The 25,071-nt window shown below is 42.2% G+C and overlaps 1 protein-coding gene across 1 annotated transcript in view; it reads left to right on the top strand.

The window, feature by feature from the left end:
• XDH (xanthine dehydrogenase) overlaps positions 1-25,071 on the top strand; it is a 49,619-nt gene that overhangs the window by 4,673 nt on the left and 19,875 nt on the right. Inside the window, 17 exon segments of the mRNA XM_036381419.1 lie at positions 2,379-2,436; positions 4,761-4,857; positions 5,985-6,093; positions 7,556-7,682; positions 8,461-8,522; positions 10,271-10,339; positions 11,143-11,211; positions 11,668-11,754; positions 14,434-14,575; positions 15,151-15,243; positions 16,229-16,380; positions 17,196-17,289; positions 18,098-18,207; positions 20,938-21,122; positions 21,896-22,064; positions 22,517-22,606; positions 23,292-23,461. Of these exon segments, the coding sequence (XP_036237312.1) occupies positions 2,379-2,436; positions 4,761-4,857; positions 5,985-6,093; positions 7,556-7,682; positions 8,461-8,522; positions 10,271-10,339; positions 11,143-11,211; positions 11,668-11,754; positions 14,434-14,575; positions 15,151-15,243; positions 16,229-16,380; positions 17,196-17,289; positions 18,098-18,207; positions 20,938-21,122; positions 21,896-22,064; positions 22,517-22,606; positions 23,292-23,461 (1,883 nt within the window).

Genomic DNA, 25,071 nt, shown 5'->3' with positions numbered 1-25,071 from the left:
CTACCACCACAGCAGGCAATGGATGGAATTCAGTTTCTTTCTGTACAAGGACACTGGGGGAGGTGAGCAGGAGCTGTGGTACTGAGCTGTGAATTATATTGTACTGGGCATCAGACAAGATGTGTTATCCCCACCCACAGGGCTTTAAAGTATTTTAAGAACAAATCACAGCAGGAGATTGCAACAAACCACTGGAGGAATGATATGCTGGAGGACAGGCCAGCATCAACAACAGTGAGCAAAAGGCAAGAACAGCAAAAAATTCTTACTCTGTGCCCAGCAAGACTCATCAGCAAGCATCCTCCCACCAGGAATCTGAAGTGAAGAGAAATGATTCCTTGATCTCTGATGTGTGAGATTGGTGTTAATCCAGAATGTTCTCCAAACTCTTACCCATATCTCCCTCAGATCCTTAGTCTCTGCCAGAATTGCAGATATGCAGCTCCACTGGGGTAGTTTGAAGTGGCTGAAGTAGCAATCCAGGGCTGCTGGCTGGAACAGAGTAAGGGACTGTCTGCGACATGGTGGGAGATACTTTCTGATAAAGTTGAGTAAAGCATTGGCTGTGGGGCTTCACGTATTCTTACATCACTAAAAGTACATGGAGATGAGTGGTTAAACAAAAAATGAAGGACTAGGCCTGTCTTCTAGTTCCTGCTTCCTGAAAAGAGGCCAGTGGGCCAAACTTTTAATTGTTTGGTTTGAGTACATGACTGAGCGCTTCTTGGGCTCTTTCAAGAAAACCTCTTGAGATGTTTTCTTTGATATAAGCACAGAATAGTCTTTAGCTGTTCTAAAGTTTCTTCTCTGTGTCTGGATATCTTAGAAGCTGCTTTGGAAGGATTTGCAATGGCCATTGGCACAGACACAAGGAAGAAGCTTAGTGTGACAGTGGGAGTTGCTGGGGCTGGCTCTTTGCCTGTGGAATGGCTCTGAAAGGCCATTTGTCCTCTCACAAGGATGTTTGGAATTTCCTTCTCATGTCTGTCTGAGAAGGTGCAGCAGAGGGGGAGGTATGGGCTTACTCTGAACCAGATGGTCATGGAAGAGCCACTGCATGCTTTTATTTGTTTCTCTGCATCCAGGAGGTGAGGGAACAGGGACACTCTGCTCTGAATAGCAGCAATGGGTGCTGCATGGTCTGCAACATGACATTCCCAAACTAGAATGGACTATTTTTTTCCTGTAGATCATCCCCAGTGAAGGAGTGAGATGTGCAAAAAGTGACCAGTTGTGTTTTGTAGCAGCAATTTTATCAGTTAATTCTAAAACAGTGAACTCAAACAGGAAGTAGAATGAACCTTGTCTCTTTAGGATAACCACATCATATGTCAAAGACATAAAACTGGAGCAGGACAGAGGTTGTGAAGGTTTCTTATCAGTGAGAAAAGAAAAGTTAAAAACACACTTGAACAAATGACCCCTGTTTCAATTTGCCCTTCAAACTGGGAGTGATTAATTTAAATAAACTGTAACCATTGTACTTAGGACTTGCATAGAATAAGAGCCAAGAACATGATTATATTCTGGCACACAGTGAATTTGGAAAAGTTTCTTGACACTTTATTAATAACAGAAAAAGAGGAAGACAAGCCCTGTGGCAGGGGCAGAACTTTGGTTTCTGACCACTGGCAGAGAGTAAAGTAAAATGTTTTATGTCTAATGGATAACTTCTTATAGTATGGTTTATTAATAGGATGGAGGTGGCTCAAAATATGCAGCAAAAATGTTTCCTTTCTTAGAGTTTTGTATTCTCACATTTAGGATGGCTACTACTGTAATACTGATTGATTGAATACTACAAGGGAGGAAGGAGAAACTTCAGAGAATTTGTACTTCTGTCCATCCTGCTGCACCTGTGTTGTCACATTACAGTTTCCACTGTTAGGGTTTTTTCTCTGCAAAACCTGTTACTGATGCTCTTTCTGTCATTCTGTTTATCTGCTCATTTTCTCTCTCTTCCAACAGTAAAAGAAAGGACAGAGTTCAGTTATTCAGGGTCAATAAATATGAGGCACCCTTTGGGACGTGTCAGGAACCCAAGATTTTAGGAGAAAACACGGGTCTTTCTTTTCTCACTAAGTCTTTCTCTTCTCACTACTAAGTCTGTTTGCCATTTTGGATGAAGGGTTTTTTAGATTTGCCTCAGTGTGCCATGACTGAAAAGCTCATGTATGTAATGCATATACTTCCCTCTGACACAATAAATTCAAGGAAACATTGTGTCTGGACACATGACCAACATTGTTGAAATAATCTGTGATTTTTGCTTCCTGCTTTGGAAAAGAAGTTGCAGAAAGACCAAACTTTCCCCTTGCAACTAACTTATCTGTGTTGTAAAACATTTTGTGTTTATCTATATCTTTCCCTTTTTGCAGGTGGTGGAAAAAAATGTGGATCCAGAAACAACCCTGCTGACTTATCTACGGAGAAAATGTATCCAGTGCCAGAAAAAAAACTGCAGAAAGCTTTAAATGCCTACAGCATTTCATAATTGTTTACTGTTCACTTCAGTACTGGGCAGAGCTTTTGCACAGAGTATAAGAGGGAGTGCTTTGCATTGTCTGGTATTTCTTGCTAGCAAAGATTACAGCTGCTATTCCAAACTTAATAACAAATTTTAAATTATATACTTTAAATGATTTATTAATACTTTAAGGAAAAACTTGTAATTTCACAGAATTATAATATGACGGAAAGGAAGCAATAATGAGATCAAAATAAAATGGAAGGAAATGTAAGCTTGTTCCACACAAAGAATAAAAAAATTTCTGGCCAAAACATTGTATTGGCTATCTAATATCCCATAAATTGATAACCCTGTGCTGTTTATCAGATGACTCAGGGAGGCAGGGGTTCCCCCCATGTACCATGGGTATGTTTACATGAGCAGATGCAAGCAGTCACATTTCACCCCTGCTTGAAACTGGTCACCATGTGAGTCAGAGCAGCTGCAGGAGCTGAGTAGCTATTGCTGTCATGATCAGGCTGGCTGCTGCCAGACCAGGCCTGCTTCCATAGGTGGTGTCATTCCATGTTCTCTGAGTTTTGGTCTGGCCAGCTGGCTGTGTACATCTGCCAAACTGTTCACAGTTGTGTTGGTGTATCCATACCGTGCTGCTGTGTTCCACCTGTCTGGGAGCTGAAGGAAGGAAGTACAGGGACATGAATCACACTCTTGGAGGTTTCCAGCAGAACTATCAGCAGCTCTCCTTATCTGAGTATACCATAGATGGATAAAGGTCAGGAGGAAATGTAAGTGGTGTTACTCTTGTGCCTAGGTGTGCGTGTCTTACTGCCAGAACTTTTATTTCTAAACTGGTAGATAACTAATGTAAATAGCTTTGTAAAGAGAGAATCTGAGCCCTTCAAAACCTGCTGATCTTCTACATGAGCATTCGTGTTAGGGTCAGACAATTACTTTGAGAAACATATTTTACTGAGGCAGGTTAGCACTGTTGTCAAGAGAAACATTGGATGGCACAGGAAAGCTGTATTTCTGCTCAAGCAGGCACACGATTCTGTGCAAAGCAATGGTGGCTTTAAGGACATGGTTTCATTCTGGACTTGGCAGCCTTAGGTTTGCATCAAAGACGTGGTTTAGGGGTGGACTTGGCAGCATTATGTTTATGGTTGGACTTGGTGATCTTAAAGATCTTTTCCAACCTAAATGATTCTATGATTCTCTAGAAACAGTCAGTGCCACACTGCAGTGAAGTCAAGATTGAGTTCCCTCTATCACAGTGTCTGTTGCTTTTCCAAAAGCTCTGTGATACAGGGAAAGGCACTGATTATCTCAACTCAGTGTCCATTGCCAATGAAATCAGCTGATTTTTACCCCACCAAAAGTCTCCCAACATTAGCCAATTCTCTTTGCAATAAATAATAGTGTCTAATTACCTTCTAATAAGTGAAGGAACCTAAGCAGAAGTGACTCAAGGCATTTTCTCCTGAACTCCCTTTGCAGAACATTTGATGTAATTCCTGATTTTAAAGCACAGCCTGTGATCCCAGTAGTCTGTGGAGGAATCTCCTTAGGCTGGACCATACACTCTGTGAGCTCCCAGGTGTCTGGGCAGAGGTTCTGTGCATCTCCATGAGTTTTAGCTCTCAGTGTCGCTCTCCTGTGATTTTATGGGACCCAGGCTCCTGGGGAGTGTGCTTGGCTGGTTTTGTCCCTGTCAATTGGCAAGCCATCAGAAATGGGGTGGCCAGACCACGACTTTTGAGATGCAGGTAGTTTGTGAGCAGTTCAAATGCAGCTCCCAGCCAGTGCTAAACTGTGTAACTTGTAGCCCTGAGTGGCTGCCCTTCCTGGGAGCCTTCTGGGTGGTAGGAGTCACCAGGTGCAGGAAGAAGTCCAGCCCCACCACTGAGAGGTGCTGAAGGAGGATGTCACTGTGTGGCTCAGGGATGTGGCTGCATGCCTGAACAGCTCCTGCTCAGCAATTACCAGTGCTTTATCTCCCTTGTGTCATTTCCTTTTCTGAGTCATGGAAAGTGGGAACTGTTGCAGTTGAGGATATTTTTTTGTTTGTTTCTGAGAGTGTGTTGGAGTGTGGGCTGTGTCCTTATGAGGGGTTTGGGTGTCAATCTCAATAGTCACATGCCAGCTTTTGAAACTTTGCGTATGTTAAATTATTTAGCAGAAGAAAGGAGTGATTTGCTTCCAGCAGGAGCTTGTTGCTCAGCCTTGATTGATGGCTTAAGCAAGTTTGTGCCAACTCTTTTTGTGTTTTCCTTAATTCCTGTTCTGTCAGTGGGCCTGTGTGGAACCAAACTAGGCTGTGGAGAAGGTGGATGTGGTGCTTGCACTGTTATGATATCCAAATATGATCCCTTCCGGAAGAAAATCCTGTATCCTTTGCAATCTGAACTCTGCAACAGAGAAATAAAATGGGGGACAGATCCAGGTTCCTGACATACCAGATATGGTACTACTTTTAAAAAAAGTTATATAATGAATGTTTCTGCCAAAACATAATTTTTCACTTTCAGAACATAAGCTCAGAAGGCTGAGATAAGAAAGTATTTTTCTTAAAGCATTGCACAGTGTTTATGAGGAACTATTTCTTTGTGCCCTGCAATATCTGCACTGACTCTAATATAACTTTTTCCTGTGACAAACCTTATAATGATTATTGTGATAAAATCTTTATTGTTATTGTATTATGACAATAATCTCATTTCTGTATGCCAGCAGATATTAACTTTTTTCTCTACTTGTACTGTAACTTTCAGAATTATTTCCTGAGACAAAATTTCCTTCTCTTCTCACTTTAATTAATTGAAAGGGGAAACAATGGACTAAAAACAAAGGGGAATGCAAAGAGAGGATGAGACAGGCCTCAGTTTAGTTTTACTGTGGGGAACAGAAAGCACTGAAATCTTTAGTATATTTGGAATAATGCTTGGAGATACTATAACTTGGATCCTCTCTTAACAGCATAGCCATAAGCAAGATATCTTTAGGGTCCTCATTCTGTCTTGATAGAAATTATATAAAATAGCTAATTCTTATACGAGTTTTGACAACATTAATCTCTTTTACCTTCAGTCTAGACTTTTCCCTCATGTTTACCACATACAAACAGCTTTCTAGCTAAAAGACTGAGAACTCCAGGCTCTGGAGTAACTTTGTAAATGTTCAGCTGCACAACATCTTAGTATTTGTAGTCTGCCCCTGTAAATTGCTTATATGGGTTCTGTATCTTAATGTGCAACAAGGATGTTTAAAGTTGCTATATCTAGGTGAAATCCTATGGTGTGTGCCTGGATCAAACTGCAAGGGAAATTGATTAGAATTTTGGATTACTGGGTGCTGCTGTAGGACTTGATTTGTAATTAATTCTTGTATCACATCTACTTAAGTGTTCTTACTATGTTCACTGCTGTAGCTTCTGAGTGCTCTTCACTACTCCTGTTCCCTTTTTCCTTTGCTGAGCAGCAGTGTCAAATGAAATGACCTTAATGTAGTGTTTTAGCCACCATACTGCCAATGCTTGTCTCTTCCCTGTCTGTGCCCTGCATCACGTGGCTGTAACTACTGTTGAAGGCATAGGAAACACCAAATCCAGGCTGCACCCAGCCCAGGTAAGCTATTAATACTGGTAACTTTAAAACCCTCTATGCATGTTTTCTTGTGCTAATTAAACTTGTTCCAGAACACTGGGACCTCCACTAAAGCCATGAGGCTGACCCTCCACATGAGCAATCCATACTTGTAGGAATGGCTGAGTGACAGAATCAAACTCCTGAGGCAATGCTAGGGTTCTGTTCTGCCCCAACAGGTTAACTCATGCTATCCTGGCTGAATTGCCAGTGCTTTTGTCCTTGGGCTGCATTTGCATGGCTGTATTTGGTCCACATCCTGGTCTGGGAAGACTGATGTTGTGAGGAAAGCCAATCTAATGACCTGGAGCCAGGAAATCTGGGATAGGTTTGGGCTCTCCTATGGCCTTCCACAAATGACTTTGGTTTCTGATCTTGCCATAGTTAGGGACCTTCCCAGGAGCAGTCAAGTAAGTTTTGGTTCAGTGATGTTTTTGGAGTCTCAAAATATTCTTGGTGAGGAGGAGTGACTGGGATGTGCATCCTTGCTCTTCTAGCAAGGTGTTACAGTGCAGCCTTGCCTCTCTTTGTCAGAGACCTGCTGCCTTAAGGTAAACTGTGATTCATCTCAGCTTGCACAGTGGGTAGGACTTGTGCCAGCATCTGAGGGAGTGAACAACAAAGTGAAAAATAAGTTCAATATGCATGAATGATGGCAGCCTTTGTATTCTTTTTTCTCCTCCCACCTGAAGATTCTGACAGCTAAATTTTGAAATTCAAAGTCAGGTCTAGGCAGGTAACCCAAAGCTTGCTAGCATGGTAAATCTGAAGAATTCCTGATCTCCTTGGAATCTTCTAGTGGCCCTCAGTCACATTGTGAGTTCAAAGCCAGTGGCAGTCATATTTTCTGGAAAAATCCCTTTGCCCAGGATTCTTTTCCTCGGAAGTGGAAAAGCGTCACAGAAAAAGGAAAGCAATTCTTATCTCATTTGCTTCTCCTGTGTTTTGCCGCTTTGGAATGTGTTTGGAGATTGCTTATCCAACAGGTGATTGTTTCCTTAGTTTTTGATGTGAGTATTTTCACTCACTGGCCAATCACAGCCAAGCTGTGTCAAGACTCTGGAGAGAGTCACAGGTTTTCATTATTATCTTTTACCCTTCTGTAAGTATCCTTTCTGTATTCTTTAGTATAGTATAGCATTCTTTACTACAATACAGTATCATAAAATAATAAATTAGCCTTCTAAGAACATGGAGTCAAACTCACCATTCCTTCCTGCCCCAGGGCACCCCACAAATTCAATAGAAGCCTAGGTGCAAACTTTTCAAGCTGCTCTCCTCTTTGAAGGCTGTCCATAGATTAATTGACCAGAGAACATCTGATGATAATCTTAACTCCTCTGTGATACTGGGTTTTGCTTTTAACACGAGTGTAATAGAAACAAGCACAACAATGAACTCACCTTGGTGTTATGGGCTAATTGTGGTTTTTACTTTATCTCAGGAGAGAATAGCAAAGAGCCATGGATCCCAATGTGGCTTTTGCACTCCAGGCATTGTCATGTCCATGTACACGTTGCTTCGGAACAACCCCGAGCCCCACATGGAGGACATTGAAGATGCTTTCCAAGGTAATATTCACAGCCCTGCAGGGGTGCAACCTGTTCTACTTTATTTACATTTGCTTCACCCACTTGCACGGAGGTGCATCATTATTTAGTGTATTTTGTTAAAAGGAGCTGGTGGTTGTGAGGTTAAAAGTAGCTTTTTCACTTGGAGGCCGGCCAGGTGCTACGAAATGAACGTCATAGTTCATAAGCAGGGGCAAGTGGCCTCAGTCTGGGATTAGGAGCCCAAAAGGTGACCTGTCCTTGAGGGGCATAAAAGTGTCCTTGTTTATTCATTGCTGTCACAACAGCCTGTAGAAGTGACAGAGAACGTGTCCTCAAGTCAAGGACCGAGACAGCAATGTGCAGTGATAGAGTGGGGCAGAACCCAACTGTGTAAATCCTGTGAGAGTCTACTGTTATTGCTGAGGTTGGAGTCATCACTGTGTTTCCAGCAGTGATCTGAGAGGAATGATGATGCAGGAGAAAGCAATCTCTGTGTAATTCTTGTAGGAATGGAGACAGACTAGGTGGTATACTGATAAGACTCACACAATTGAGATAAATGAATACTGAATAAGACAGATTGAATTTGTTCTAAATGAATTTCAGTTTAAATTTCAAGAAAAAGGAATTGTAGGGTTGTTGCAAGGTTCCTAATGAAATTTCCCTCCTCCCATTTTTTTCATTAGCTGTCTCAAGATTTGACAAGCTTTTGTGAGAAACAATAGAATGTTTTAAAAGAAGATAAATTTTTAGCTAAATGACACTAAATCCTTATCCTTTTGCTCTGGCAATGTAGGGAACTTGTGTCGGTGTACAGGCTACAGATCCATTCTGGAAGGATACAGGACATTTGCTAAAGTAAGTGGCTTTAGATGATGTTTTAAAAAAACCTGGAAAGTTGGTAGTCTTTCTTTCTGTTACTGAAACATGCCATGAACTCAAATGGGGAGGAAGGAAATAAATATGCTCCAACAACCCAGCTCCAACTCTTGACCTCTGTTTATGTGATTCATGTGTTAATAATTCAGATAGAGTAAACCCTTTACTCTCTCCACTTGCTGGGGACACCTAAATAAGATCCACCTGATGGTCCCTTTTTGGATCACAAGAAATCAGACTCTGTAACTCTTTTCTGTCAGTCTCAGAAAAATTCACCCTCTCTGCATAATATAGCTTGCAGCTGATCCTGGTGTGGACAACCTATGAAGGTATGGTGCACTGGTAGGGACATGCTGTGGAGGAATTTGCATTTTTGAGCAGGAATAGCTCTGGAAAGAAGTTGAAATCACTATTTTATAGCTCTTGCCCAGAATTCTTCTGCTGGTTTGGGTGCAGTATGAAGCTTTGCCGTGAGTTTTCTCTAGTCCCTTTGTACCTGAATGAGTGCTGGAGGCTGTGAAGAGGAGTAGATCATTATGTACTTCAGTGATTGCCAGCCACTCATGGGTCTACACTGATATTAAATATCAAAAGGAAATAATTTATAGTGATGCCCATTCATTTCATTTTATTATCCAGAACTGCAGTTAACAAATGAGAATATAAGCAGGAGTGAGGTCCATTACAAATGGTTGATAAATCCAGTTGATAAAAGCCTACTTGGATTTCCAAGAGGCTTTCCACAGTGTCTCACCAAAGGATTTTAAAGACATTAGGGGTTAAGAAGGAAGATCTCTGTAGGTATGAAAGATTGGTTAAAAGGCAGTAGAGGAAAAATGGCATATTCTTGCAGTGGAGGGAGGTCACTGTTGTGGAGTTGTGTTGGGACTTGAGGTGGGAAGCAAGGCTGTTGCACCTATCCCTAAATGTGGTTTAAAAGAGTGTAAGTAAGGATATGAGAAAGTAAACTAACAGATATGAAGTTTGGGTAGTGAAGGCAGAAATTTGAGGAATTTCTGAAGGATTTTATGAACCTGAGAGACTGGCGAATAGAATGGGATACAAAACAGAAAACACTGCCATGGCTCTTCCTACACTTGAGTTCTCTGTGCAGTTCTGCTCCTCTCATCTCTAACAGGGTATTGCAGAACAGAAGAGGATTCAGAGAACTGGAACAAGGATCACATCTGTGGCAATCTGATTTCCATACTGAGAAGCACTGAGTGCACTTCAACATGAAAAGGAGATTCCAGGGAGGGGAAGGGACTCTACATAGCACAAACACTGGTTTCTGTTGACCTCTGATAGAGATCAACAGAATTGTGATTAGAGGTGGAATGTGAACAGGCATCTGCTATATCCTGCCTCTCCCAGTAAAAGATATTTCAAGAAATGAAACTAACAGGAGTCAGATCAAAAACAAAGGCAGATGGTCTCTGTGGTGGAGTATTGGCATTGTATTGTATGTGCTTTCAGCCTTCTCTGGGTGTCTCCTCACAGCTCCAGAGCTAACTGTTGAATGGTCAGAGTAGTTCCAAACCAGAACAAGAGGTTTATCAGGACAGTGGGCATGACACTGCAGGATATTGCCTTCCATTGGCAAGAGAAACACCTCTGTGGTTGGCACCTTCCTTCTGCTTTGGATATTTCTCTCAAAATGGGATCAAACCTACTTAATTTCCTTGGAATCTGCATATTTTTTCTCAGAACAGTTTTTGTTCCCACAGGACATGAATTGCTGTGGCAAAGTTGTCAACGGCACTGGATGCTGTCGTAGTGGGAAGGAAAATACCATGGTAAGCTGAATGTTAAGACTCATAACCTCAGTTTTCAATATAGCATTGGAGCTTTGATGTGTTAGTCACCTCTCTGGCTCTGCTGTGGTGCAGATACTCAGAACTTCTCTGAGCTGTTTTTGTTGTCTATCTCTTGGAAAATGCTGGGAATGTATGTCCCAATGAGCATGAATGGCCATCATGATGTGGGTTTTAAAACAGCGATGTTCCTTCTGAGTCTGCAAGGAGCAGCCCTTCTGTCAAATAGCATGGTGACAACTGTAAGCAGTCTGTTACCAGCTTCTGGTGCACTGAAGTGATACATTTTCTGTGAAAACAGGTCTAAATTCCCCACTCTGAACTTTCCCAAACTTTGCCATCCAGTGATGAATGAAGCAATTTCCTCTCTGTTCCAAAACTGCACAATTGGAATCTTTTGGAATATCTGGAGGGGAAAAAACTTAATCACATTGTATGTATCAGTCTAGGTACAAAACAAATGAAGGAATGGAAAGAAGAAATTGGTGCTTAAGGTAGTGTGAGTATAAAATAAACTTAGGAAGCAGAGAATACAATGAAATTCATTACCAGAAATTTCCAGAGATTTCTGTGGATTGGTTTTTAGGAAGCATCCAGTGTTGCATGGAATAGTCCAACAATTAAGACTGCTTGGAGTCCTTTCTTTCAAGGAGTTTATTAATTAAAAATGTGACTGCAAATTTCTGAAATCTGGGGATTGATAAAAGAGGAGGACCATATTCTGTAAAAGTTGCAATGTTCTGACTATGTTTAAAATAGCTGGAGTGTGCTTTTTTTTTCTTCAGAATGGGGGCTGCTGTGGAGGAAAAGCCAATGGTCCAGGCTGCTGCATGAATGGGAAAGAGGACAGTGTGGTAAGGTGCCTCTCAACTAGTACTTTTTCCTTTATTTCTGATGTTTGAAAGTCTTAGATCTGGCTCATTGCATGCCCAAGCCTGATGCTTTTATCTTAGCAATATCTATGCAAAGCAATTTAGACTAATTTTTATTTTATGGTCAGAAGACCATACCTCAGAAAAGGTATATTTGACATGATTCAACATGCCAGTGTGAAAGGGATGTCACTTTTGATTGACTAAAACATATTAGTGTGTTCAGGGTTGACGCTTCTGACAAGACATGCAAGGGAATCAGAAAAATATAACTGGAGGTCCTTAAATGCTGAATCAGGTGGCATCATTTTGCTGTGTTTGCCATGTTTTGCTCTATGAAAAAGTAACAGGGATTTGAGTTGAAAGAGGAATGAGTTATGGTTATATGTGGAGAGCTTTCTCCTCAGTCATTAGCCATTTGCATTCTCTCTGTCACAGACAATGACCTCCTCCAGCCTGTTCAATTCTTCTGAGTTCCAGCCACTGGATCCCACACAGGAGCCAATCTTCCCACCAGAATTAATGGTAAGTTCATTCAGAAAGAAATAGCAGTGAATTGTTGGCTTAGTTGTTCTGCACGAGGTTTGAGTGACTCTGTCCTGAGGAAATGGCAGGGCAAAAATGGCTGCTAATGAATGAAAATGCATGGGCATGAATCCTTCCCTGTTTTGTAAAGCACAAGGTGTTTGAGCCAGGGTGGCTTAGAAGAAATATGCAGGCCAGGTGCCTGCTGCAGCAGTCTGGCTTTCTTTCTGCTTCTCACCATATGTCTCTCTGCTCTTGGGTTGCCTTCCTTCCCAGTCGCTGCCTGTCCGGGGGTGGAACAGTAGCTAACATCCAAATGTCAATTGACTAGGTCAGATGTGAACTTCTGCATCAAATACAGATATATCTGAGCTTGTCTCCCTGTGTTCCCTTTAGAGTGTAGGAAGAGAAGTAGGAACTTGTGGTGGTTTTGTATGAGAGGCATTCATGGAAGTGGTGTAAAGTTTTTAGCTACTGGAAAGTTTATGTGTTTTTGTAAAAAACACATGTTAAAGATGAAAGAAACTCAGGATTTTTTTCTTTCTTTTCTGGTTGATAGAGGTAACAAGGGTTGGGTGGTTTTTTGCTGCAGGCCTGGACCCTTTTCCCAGGGTGTCTTCCCCCAGCTGGTTTTTGGGTAGGGCAGGAGAGGCCGCAGGGCCAATGTTGGGCCTGGCTGCCATTTCTGACATCTGAGCAGGACCAAGCTGGACCTGCCAGCCCCTAGAGCTGCCCTGGGCCAGGCTGGCTTGGCCAAGATTCCACCACCATTAAATATTCACCCACAACCACCGGGCAGGACAGAGGAGAGGCCATCAGCCCCCCTGGTTGCAGTTCCCACCACAAACTACCAAGCCTGGCCTGGGTCAGGTAATCATCTGCAAGCCCCAAACAAAATATTAAATCTTGCAATGCTTCAGTCCTCCCCTGAGTGAGAGAAGGAACAAAAATGCAGACAATGTAAAGGAATTCACAGAATGACCAGGTTGAAAGAGACCTTAAAGATCATGGAGTCCAACCAACAGCATGAAGATGCCAAAGTCAATGAAGAAGCAATCCCAGATAGGAGAAATGAGGAGATACCTTTGGTTTTAGGGTAAAATCCTCTTGTAAAGATATGAAAAAAGACTCTTTTTACCAAAAACACATGAAGGTATAGAGATCAAAGTATTTAAATTGTAGATATTGAGCAAAGGCCTTCATACTAAAGCAAATGTTAAAGTAACTGTAATCCTATGAAAAGTTTAAACAGAGAAAGAGAAAAAAGTAATAAAGATCTTGTGCCCTTAAGAAGAAAATAATTTCAGAAGTAAATAATGAGAACTTTTGCCTTTAAACAACTTATCTTCAAAACAGTACCCCATAAGTTGACATGGCCCATAAACACAACTGTGAGAAAAACTTGCAGAAAATGAGAGGAATTTCACGTATTGCAGATTTCTCTAGACAGTTGCTATTCATAGAGAGAACCACAAGAAAACTGTTTTCTTGTAGAGAAGTCTCCATAACATTAACAAAAAAGACTATTTTAGAAGTAGTAAACTGACTGAAATTTTAGTTTTTGTTTCTTTATATTGTCATTGGGAAAGAAAAGATTGTGGGGGGAAGTGTCCTAAAGGTATTTTATTCTAATTCCTATTACTCTTTCTTTTAGTTACTATTAATAAACTTTCCTTTATACCCTTTTGGTGTTTCAAACCTACTTTACCTTTCTCCTAATCCTATCTCACAACAAAAAATAAATGAGTACACTAATAATTAACAACACTGAACCCATCACACTCATTAATACATTAACCATAAAATCTCAAATTAAGAAAGCAAAACGACTGCAGAATTACAAGGTGTAGCTGAATACATATCTCATATAGTTGTCTTTTCAAAAAACTCCTCTCACCACAGCAGAGTAAAAGTTGGTTGGCTCACCATGACGTTAAAAGTTAGGTGAGATGAGTTCCTCTCCATGTTTCGTTCCTGTCTTTTTCAGGGATCCTCCCCCTAAGCAATGTGTCCCAGCCAGGAATCTAATCCAGCACATGACACATTTACAGCTTCCTTCACATTTAACAACTGAAATTCAATCATTAATTCTGTTGCTGTACTCAGCTTAAATGTGTCATGAACTAGAGCATGAGTGGGTTCTCCTAGACCATAGCTTGAGATAGATTCGCCTTGAGATAGGGCTCCTCTGTTTCTTCTCCAAGATGATCTCCTGCCCAAGGAGATTCATGTTGATTTCATGTTTTCTTTAGTCACTGGGTGAAGTAGTTAAAAGGGAAATCAGAACCTGGCCTAGCAGGTTAATTGCAAATAATCTGTGCTAAAGACTGACATTTTTGGATTGAGATGAGAATGGAAAACCCATTGAAGCAACTGGAGCCACAGGCATGTGCCAGAGCCTTGGAGCTTGCTGGCACAGATCTTGCTAGGGAGGTGTGGCAGCAGGATGCACCTGGCAGTAACAGGAAGGGAGAACTTTTGTCAGCAAGAAGAAGACTTCCATCACATCCAGCAGAAGGATGGGGAATGGCAGACTGTCAACCACAGTGGGGCTATCCCAGCCCCTTGTCAGTAACTTGGCTGAGATGGAGCCCAGCGTGGCACAGGCATGGGCAGCATGTGAACAGGGATTCTTGGCTTGATGTAGGGGCTGAGCTCTGTCTGAATTCCCTTCTGCAGACTCAGAGTAAGAAACAGCAGAAGCAGATGTGTTTCAAAGGCGAGCGTGTGATGTGGATCCAGCCCACAACTCTCGATGAACTGGTGGCTCTCAAATCCCAGTACCCCAATGCCAAACTCGTTGTGGGGAACACAGAAGTGGGTAAGAGAAAGAGCTGATGCTTATTATGAACAGTTGGAAAACCTTCCATTAAGTAATTTGTGAGAACAGTGTAAATGGAAACCTCTTTCATGTCATTGCTTTTAAAAAGCTATTTTCAGGTTGTATGTAGGAACAGGTTTTCTTCTCAGGTAGATTAATCTCACTGTGAATGTTTTTCTCCATTCTTTGCTGTGTCACGTGAAAAAAATGCTATTCCATGCTGAGCCTTTGTGCTATTTTATGGAATTTTGAGAAGAGGGAAGTGACACAGCATGAAATGTCCCCATAATCAAATTAATTCAGTTGTGAAAGCTGCATTTTGAAGGACTTTTCAGTAAGAAAATTCTCAAGACTTGTAATCTTACTGCCTTCTCACACCAAACAGATACTTTTGCAAATATAAGTGCTGAGGAGGATAATTCAGACATATTTAGTAATTCTGTTGTCTTGAGCAATTGGTTCATGAAAGAATTATTAAATGTTATAGGGTTTATTGTATTAATTTTCCTTTCTTGAAGGATTATGTGCAGCAGTAGCCATGTCACACAAGTACCAAACAGTGTCTTTTCCTTAAGGTATTGAGATGAGGTTAAAGAACCTCCTGTATCCAGTGATAATAGCACCAGCATGGATCCCTGAAATGAATGCTGTTCAGCACACTGAAACAGGTGAGCAAAAAAGAGGCAGAGCACCTGTGAGGTGAGTGGGGACTCCATGGAAGAATAAGGAGGGTGTGAAGGAACATCCCCAGATTAAAGATTGTTTTCAGTATACCTTTCATAAAAAGTATATGTTATACCTTTCCCATTTTCCCACAGGAAATCAAGTGAGTGATATGTAAAAAAGTGAGCTGGGGATGTTTAGCCCAGAGAAAAGGAGGTTCAGGAGTGACCTTAACACTTTCTAGAACTCCCTGAAAGGAGCGTGTAGCAAGGTGGGGGTCAGTCTCTTCTCCCGGGTAACAAGTGACAGGACAAGAGGAAACTGCCTCAGACTCTGCCAGGAGATATTCAGATTGACATCAGGAAGAATTTCTTCACTTGAAAGCGTGGTCTAGCACTGGGCTGGGCTGCCCATGGAGGTAGTGGAGTCACCACCCCTGGAAGTGTTCAAGAAATGACAGGACATGACTTTTGCTCCTGTGGTTTAGCTGATGTGGTGGTGTTCAGGCAGAGGCTGGACTCAGTGATCTCTAGAGGTCTTTTCCAACCTTAACAATTCTATAATTCCATTGCCTTTAGCTTTGTGATGGAAATGGATCAACCTTACAAATAGAAGTACCTAGGACAATTTAGTGCATGTGGCCCAGTGTCTGGTAGGATATTTAAAGTGTGGAAACTGGAAAGGATTTGGAGTTCACTTCTCAAAGGACAGACTAATACCTAAAGGAGGCCAATATTTTTAATAATACACTGATGCAAAAGGGGGTGGTGTGTTACTGTCATGTGGGAGACAGCACCAGCATGAGCTGTGGTTTAAAGGTGAATTTTATTCTGAGGATGTGATGTTTACACGCAGTGCATTCTAAATAGTCTGGTGTTACTGAAGGTCTAATTGAACTCAGTGGCATCTGAGCTTTGCAGACACAGTAACTGTCCTTGTGTACCTCAAAATTTTGGAAACCAACGTTTCTTTTCCTTTGTTTGTTTACAGGGGTCACCATTGGCGCTGCCTGTACCCTGAAGTCAGTAGAGGAGGTGATGAGGAAAGCAGTGGCAGACCTTCCTCCCTACAAAACAGAGATTTTCCAGGCTGTCCTGGAGCAGCTGCGCTGGTTTGCAGGGCCTCAGATCAGGAATGTTGCTGTAAGTGACTCAGGAGCACCAGGGGCTGGAGTTGAAGGCTCAGTCTGAGGAGCTGCCCTGCCTCAAGCAGTGTTGGTGTGCCCTGTGCATCTCACAGGAGAGCATTTGCAAACCTTGGGAAAGAAACCAGCACACAAAAATCAACCCCAGAAAGTGCTGGGGTCTCAGCTGGTGTCTGTGCTGCACTAATGTCACACATGGAAACATGGTGGTTCTTCAGCTTTTCCACTGCTGTTATCACCAGCTGGGGGGAACTGCAGTGAGATTTGACTAATTGAACAAAAAAAAAAGGTATTTAGAGTGCTGGACAAGCTTCAAAGAAGCAGGTGTGTATATATTGCCATGACAACTAGGGCAATCATAGAGTTAATGTATCAGAGCTGGAAAATTTTCCTCAAGTTTTAAAGGGGAAGGTGTGTTCAAAGTCCATGTGCTCTAAGAAAAAAATACCAAGCAACCAGTTAAACCAACCTACCAAACAAGAACTTTTGTTCCACGAGACACTGTGCCATGCATTTGTTTTGCAGCCAAAATGCTTGGGTCCTGACTGTTACTGAAAATGCCCTTTTTAGTTTCATGGATCCTCCCTTAATAGCAGGTACAGTGATTGCACAACCATGCCAAAATTCATATGAGGTTTAAGCATGAGGTAGTCTTGATGCATTACCAAAACACTGTTCTAAATCTGTTTCAGGCAAGCGTTAATATTGTCTGAGACAGCATCTGATTTTGTGGAGCTTAGGTTTTCCCAATTAAGTAAGACCAAAAAATGCTTAGATTTTGAATAGTTATCTGATGCATTATTTTCACTCTAGGCTATTGGTGGGAATATAATGACAGCAAGCCCAATTTCTGACTTAAATCCTGTGTTAATGGCAAGTGGAAGCAAACTGACTTTGATATCAAAAGGTAAGTCAGTTACATTTTCCTGTGGCACTGAGGGGACTGGGACAGTCAGCAGCCCTCTGCCATGGGTCAATAGGTCAGGCCACAACTTGAAAGTGGAAATTAACATTATTGGTCTGAATTCTCTGTGTTTTCACACTTTTTGAGGCTAAAGTGCTAAAGCTAGACCTAAGGTTGGCTTCCTAAAGAATTTTGAACTTCTGTGCCAGATGGAATCTCTGGTACTGTGTATATATTTACAGACACATCCTTGTGAAGAGCTGGTTGAAGATGTGTACTAATGAAAAATAATAGGCATTAAATAGTTTCTGCCACTATCATACTTTAATCCTTCTGGTTTATTCAGATAAAGACTGAAACTTGGGTTGTTTTTGGTTGTTTTTTTTTCCTAAGAAGAAAGCCAAGTATTTCAGTTTTTATTTGTTCTTAGGAATTTTTTTTTAAATTGTATCCTTGAAGTAAGTGGACTGCCCAGTCAGGTGACTGGGTTTGTGTGCAGGCTAGGGAAAGGAGAAAGAGGGGGATTTAATTAGTATTGGAAACTGGCTCACCTGAAGGCTAAGCTTTAATTAGATAAAGAAGGAGATCTATTTTTATCAGTTCATGTACAAAGAAAACTTAATATGTAGGCAGAAGCTGTTATAGATTCCATAAATATCAAAATAAATCTGAGAAAGATTTTTCTGATTTGGTGAAAGAGAGTGGAAAAATGAAATCAGATATTAAGAGTGATTTGTGTGGTTTGAAGGCTTTTCCACACATAGTACTGTCATTCTTCATTTTTCACCACTGATGTCCCTTTGCTCTACAGAGGGCAAAAGGACTGTCACCATGGATGAGAAGTTTTTCACTGGCTACAGGAAGACAATAGTTAAGCCTGAAGAAATACTTCTCTCTGTTGAAATACCCTACAGCAAAAAGGTAAGTTTGTAAGAAAAAACTTCATTGTCTGTGGAGCTAAAATGCTGTTATTTTAGTGTTGTTTTCAAAGTTAGGCATCTTTTTCCACTCCCAAATGCTTGTGTAGTCCCAAGTGGACCAGGAAACAAGAGAATTATTTGGAGAAAATTCAGCAGCACACTTTTCTTCACAAGCAAGAAGAAGCAGGGCTCTGTGATAAAGTATGGTAAGCTCAAGAATTTTTCTAGTGCAAGGAAGAGTAATTTCACTTTATTAACTGAAGCTTTTTGAGTGCATTTGATAATGATGAGAAGTGTCAAAATGATGTTCCCAGAGGCAGAAGTTCTGCTTGAAAAGCAGAACAGAAAAGGTTTTAGCAATTTCTGATGCAGACTGAAGTTAATGTGCCAAAGATTCCTGCTTAATTTGTGTGAGCTTATATGGGAAATGAAATGGGGAAGAGTCAGTATGGATAAAAGGGAAGTTCAGTTTCTGCATTCTTGCAAGATGTCAACCACAATGACTGGCTATTAGGGCATTTTGGCTATGTAGGCTTCCTATGAGGCTGTAGCAGTATAAACCACAACTGATTCAGTGTCTAAGAAGTAAAACTCTGCTTTTTCCTTTAGGGCTGAGAACATCAGACTGTAATTTTGTGCTTGTGAAGGTGTTTACCTTAGGGCTTGTGGCTCCTAGTCATAAGATGCAAGGACTTGCAGTATGGTGATGCATTGTCTTTATAAATGGAAAACACTGATTTACTTGAAGTGCCATTGTATTATGGGAGAGAACAAGTAAATCCCTTGTCTATCCTCTCAATTTTTTCTATTTAACTGCTAAAGGAACAAAATTATTTTATTTATGGTGGTTTTTCCATCTATTTCTGGGCAATCCCTCTTTGGTCTTTTGATAAAGCATCACTTTTTGCCAAAATGAGAAACATGTTTGAGGTTGCCAATGGAAAGCACTGTATTCCTCCATCCATATGGCAGTCTCATGGCAATTTCACTAAACAAACAAATGTTTACAAGCAGGGGCAGTGGCTTCAGCCCTCTAGAGCTTAGTGATCTGAAAAACTAAAATGACTTTTTAACTCTCAACTGCATGGTTTCTTGGCTGATCTTTGCTCACAAAGAAGGAGGCTGAGGTTCTTCAGGGCATGTCTGAAGGTGCTGGCATGCAGCAGGCACAGTTTTCTGCAACTGTGATTTCCTCATGAATGAAAGCAGGGCTGTTGCAGCACACAGCTAGAAAGAGTTTTTTGGTTTATTTTTGTTTGAAACTGATGTTATGCCTTGCATTCATGTAACTTGTCACACCAAAGGGAAGACTGGCCAAACAACAGAAAGAATTAACATGCTCTGTTGTTTGCCAAGGGACCCAGGCAGACATATGTGATGTGATGGTTCACTTACCTACACTTCAAGTGAGGAAAGGTGATGAGTGCCTTTCCTCCCACAGGACTCTGAATGAAGAAAATTAAGGTGTCCTGTGAGGAGAGAAGGCAATATTGCCCTCTTTTTGCAATCATGTTATTGGAAATCTCGTGATTATGCAGTAAGAGAGGAGGCTGCTTTTTCTCCTCTTTGAAAGCTAATTGTTTTAACAAGCAGAGTGGCAGAATGTCCTCACTGGAAGGATGCTATTGATGCTCCTCTGCTATTATCTGCTGGCTGCTGAGTAATTATTTGGATTCAGGAAATGAAGCACACCCTTCAGTTATATCTCCAGTAACAAGTGCTTGATGCACAAAAGGGGCCTCTTGTGAAACTGTTGTCATTGTCAAGAGGAGAGAAATTGTTCTGTCTGATAATGAAAGAATTGCTGTCCACATCAGATTAGAGGTAATTAATGAAGCAGACTGCTGTGCTGTGTGGAGTCACTTGGAGAGAAGAAATTTGTCAGGAAGCTCTCCAGAAGGGCAGTGCAAAGACATCAGATCTGATTCCTCTCTTAGCCGGCAGGGTGCCTGAACAGCAATTTGTCCTCACCTGCAGTACAGGCAGGTACTGAGAGGACTGACCATGCTGTGACTCCAGGGTGTCACCATTGCATGGTGCATCCTGGTAAAGTGTTAATCTCATATTTACAGCCACTCTTTATGAGGGAGCTGCTGAGTTTTGGGCACTGCAGTTGCTGGTGCATTTACAAGAATTTCCTCGCTCTGTGGAGACCAGGATGGTAACTGAGAATTCTATTCCTGTAGCAGATTAAATTTTCTTTTATTCGTTATTCTGGTCTACTGAATAGACTGAATTATTAATACTGAATTATTCTGGTCTACTCTAGAACTGAGAGACATTTGTGATTACTGATTTCAGCTCTTGCAGATTTCAAAGACTTCTAAAGGCAAAGGGTTTAGGATATGGGTTTTACTGATTAGACTTCCAGCTTAGCAGCCTGGGAGGAAGAAAAACTTGTTGAGAAACTGTAATTTTGTTTATGCACAAACAATCTGTCTTGGAAAAATGTGACAGGCACGAGCAGATCTCTGTCAAAGCTTGTTTCTCCCCACAGTCCTAGGCTTGGTAACAACCACTGAACTGATACATTAGAATTAATCACTGAATTATGTGAAAATAAACAGTGCTGCCTGATCAAATATGTCCTGCTTGGCCCTGCACAATGAATCAACCAGATACTGTTGCCTGGAATAGCTCATGCACATACAGATAGGTAAACAGCTTGTCCACATTTACACTCCAAAGTATGCCAAGGTAGAGGATAAAGAAATATTTTCCTGTTTTTCAGGGTGAATACTTCTCAGCTTTCAAGCAGGCTTCCCGTCGTGAGGATGACATTGCTATTGTGACCTGTGGGTTGAGAGTCCTGTTCCAAGATGGCACAAGCAGAGTGGAGGAGATAAAACTAAGCTATGGAGGAATGGCTCCTACCACTGTCCTGGCACTAAAAACTTGCAAGGAGCTCACTGGCAGGTAGGAATTTTTCCTGTGATAAAGATTGTCTCGTGGAACAGTGTGAATTTTTACAGGAGCAGTTTAATATCTAAAACATCCTAAATGCTCTCTAAAAGTAGATCAAAAAAGAAAGGGGAAGAAGTATAGTTATGCTTCTGCAGCAGTGTGTTTTGTGTAATGCCTTGCTTCCTCCAGTATGCCTTACCCTCAAAGATCCATGCCATTCTCTCATTCAGAGAGACATTTTCTTTCCAAATTCACTTATCAGTTGAAGTGGACAGCAGCTAGACGTCTTCATGACCTACAAAACTGGGTTCATTTCAGATTGGATGGAAAAAAATCAGGATTTTTATCATGCAATAGCTTTGCCATATGTTTAGGGAGGGTAGCATGAGCCCAAGATGACAGCGAAGCACACACATGTGCTATGAACAGATAGAACTGATGGCTGTTGCTTGACAGCTCATGGGAACAGCATGAAGCTCTATCAGGGCATGTTTAGGTTGGATATCAGGGGAAAAGTTTCTTCACCTAGAGGGTGGTTGGGCACTGGAGCAGGCTCCCCAGGACAGTGGTCACAGCACCAAGCCTGACAGAGTTGAAGAAGCATTTTAACAACAATCTCAGGCACACGGTGTGACCCTTGGGCTGTTCTGTGCAAGGCCAGGAGCTGGACTCCATGATCCTGATGGGCCCCTTCCACTTCAGCATATTCTGTGTCAGATGAGTTAGTCTGGCCTGGTGAATTTAGGTCTGAACAAGGTCTGTGTGTCCCCTCTGTTCCCTTGCAGAGACTGGAATGAGAAGCTGCTGCAGGATGCCTGTCGCCTGCTGTCGGCTGAGATGGATCTGTCTCCTTCCGCTCCTGGGGGCATGGTGGATTTCCGACGCACCCTCACCCTCAGCTTCTTCTTCAAGTTCTACCTGACAGTCCTTCAGAAACTGAGCAAGAGTGGCACTGTGAGTGCTCCTTGGCAAGGCAGATTTGGGGAAGGAGAACCTCTTTGTACTGCCTTGGTGGGGAAGGCACGGGGAGAGTTCAGATTTGAGCAGAGTCCCGCCTGATAACAAAATCCATGCTGCAATAGCTGCCAGAGCTGCCCTACTGCTTGCGTAACAGTGACTTGTGCATCTTCCCACTTGCTTCCTCGTGGCAGTCTCCCCTTGAGGTGGAAGGGTGTAGCTCTGTGGTTCACAGGATGATTCCTGGGCTTCTTCCATTTGCTGCATTACAAGTGGTCTTGTGGCTCTGTGGTTGTGCTTGGCACAGAGCCTGAGCTCGTTCACCTTTAACTCTATAGATTATGGATTACCTTGGGTGGGAGATGGAGAATGGAAAATATCCTGAGCTACCAGGGAATGTGAGAAAGGAGTTGGAAGGGAAGGTGATTTTTTTAATATGTCTCTGGCAGAAAACTATGTGTGAGCCTGTCCCTTCAAACTACATCAGTGCTACAGAATTGTTTCACAAAGATCCCATTGCAAATGCCCAGCTCTTCCAAGTAAGTAGCAGCTTTCCCAAGTAAGTAGCAGTGTCAGCATGACATAAATGCAGGTTTTTCTGTAGCTCAAACTGTGCTTCTTATCTTCTTGTCTCCCTAAGTATGGTCATCACATAAACTTTGATAATGCCATGCATGTAGCTTGTATTTGGGTCTCAATCCTTTCCTCATTTTTGGATACTGTTCTTTCCTATTATTGCCCAAGAGAGCTCAAGCTTTCTTTGTTGCTGAGGGATTTATAAAAATTGCTTTTCTTCCTCTACCCTGCTCTATATCCAAACTGAAATTCCCCTTCTGTTTTCCCCAGTTATAGCCTGCCTTTCTTGGCATCTCTCAGGCTTCACACTCATGTATCTTCTTTCTTATTTCTCTGTTAGTGACCCATTCTCTTCAGCTTTGAGAGTAGAGTCCAGTTTCAGAACTTGAACTTTCTTACGCAAGATGTGAAATCAAACCCTTCCCTTCCACAGCAATTTCAAAACCCAAACTATTTTCACTTCATTCCCAGCTCCCCTCTGTCTAGCTACACCTTGTGGCACCTTGTTTACCTTCCTTTCACACAGGACTGAGTCCCCATCCCATTCCCCGTTCACTAGAATGTCTCACAGTGCTCTTTGCTCTCCCATCAACGCTTCCGTCCCCTTCCACCCAAGCCAGCAGTAGTCAGCCACGTGTTTTACTCCAGGAAGTGCCCAAGGGGCAGGCAGTGGAAGATATGGTGGGCAGGCCTCTGGTGCACTTTTCAGCAGCCAAACAAGCCAGTGGAGAAGCTGTGTATTGTGATGACATCCCTCACCTGGAGAACGAGCTGTACCTGACGCTGGTCACCAGCACCAAGGCCCACGCTAAGATCCTGTAAGTGCTGCTTCTCCCTTCCAAATGTTGGAAGCATCCTGTTCCTGGTGGCTTGGAAAACATCAATCTGTCAGGGTGTGGGTGAGGGAAAGGTTTTGCTTAGGTGGGAACTCCAGTTCTTTGCAAATTGTTACATGGAGGCGAGCTCTGTGTGTGTGTGACAGCTGCCTTGCAAGCTGTCAGTGGGAATGTGAGGGAACCAGCACCAAACTTTGGGCTTTGCTGAAGCACAAAAGCCCTCAACGAAGCCAAACTTTTTGCATTTCCCATCTCTTATACTCAGGCATGCAGGATTAAAAAGGAGCAGGGTAGGAGAGCACCACAGAGGTTGGGATGTCATTTTAATCACTAACTGGAGCATGCAGCTTAAAGATTCTCCTTCTCTCTGCCTGAAAAATGAGGTTGTAAGATGCAATTCTACCAGCTCTCCTGCTGGTGAGTCAGCTGTGGGCACTGGGTTTTGCCTTGCATGGTGCTTGCCTGCACTGGCTCAGATCAAGCCCTCTGCACAAAAGTCATTTGTGAATTGGCTTCAGCTGTGAGGTGTAGCCCTGTTTGTGCTTGGCCATAGCAAGGTGGACAGGTCAGTATTTGGAAGTGCAGCTGTCTCAGAAAACATCTTGTCCATCCAGGGCATGACTGGTACCTAATTTATAACAATAGTGAATAACCAATTCCTAAAGGGCAATCCTGGCAGGTAATGCCATCCACATTCTCATATGGATTTTAATGCTGTCATATTGCAGGACTGGCTGCCCCCACAAACCCTAATTTTGTTTATGTGGTGGTTCTGCAGGCTCTCATCTGCCCTCAGCTGCTTTGATGTGGGGCACTTTGTGTTCCACTGGCTCATGTCACCTCACCAGCCTTTCCATGTGCTGTTCATTCCTTAGACAACACTTCCTGCCTAGTTAGGCTTCCTGTGCGGAGCTTTCCCATTGTGGCATGGGCAGCATGGTGGTCAGGCATGCACAGATGTAGTAATTGGCTCCCAGGTTATGAAAGAAACTGCTCTGTTCATCACAGGTAATTTTTAGGTGTTGCCATGTGCAATGCAGACACTTAAGTGGTGTTACTGCCACCAGGGCAGATGGGGAGATAGAGAAGGCATCCCATCCATGCTTGTGACCACAACATGCAGTGTTTTCTAGAAGTTGCTGTACACATTCTCTTGCATTTATGTTGTGTACACATATATCAGGCTGGGAACCTGTAGCATTCTGCAGAGGAAGTAGGAGAATATTTAATCAGGGGACAAAAGTATCAACCTATGGTTTTGGCAGTCAAAATATTGACTCTGGAAACTTCCACTTCATCCTAGTCAGATTTTGAGCACCAAGTGTAAATCAGACTCCAGCTGTCTCTGCATTTGCAACTAAGGGAAGGTGTTAGGGGGTTGTATGTGAGCTACTGCTGCAGAAACACAGGAAAGAGAACTTTCCAAAGAAAAATAGCATTTTGAGTTCCTGCTGTCTAAGGGTTCATGTGGGAAAGTTCATTCATACATTTACTGTCTTTTTTTAAAAGTCTTTGGCTCACTGGGGTGCATTAACAGCTGCTTTCAGGCACAGTTTATATCAAAGTTTTAGGAATCTAAACAAGTTGCTGAA

The sequence above is a fragment of the Molothrus ater genome, chromosome 3 (genome assembly GCF_012460135.2).
Source record: "Molothrus ater isolate BHLD 08-10-18 breed brown headed cowbird chromosome 3, BPBGC_Mater_1.1, whole genome shotgun sequence".
In the NCBI taxonomy this organism is placed as follows: domain Eukaryota; kingdom Metazoa; phylum Chordata; class Aves; order Passeriformes; family Icteridae; genus Molothrus; species Molothrus ater.
This window is presented reverse-complemented; position numbering and strand designations above follow the sequence as displayed.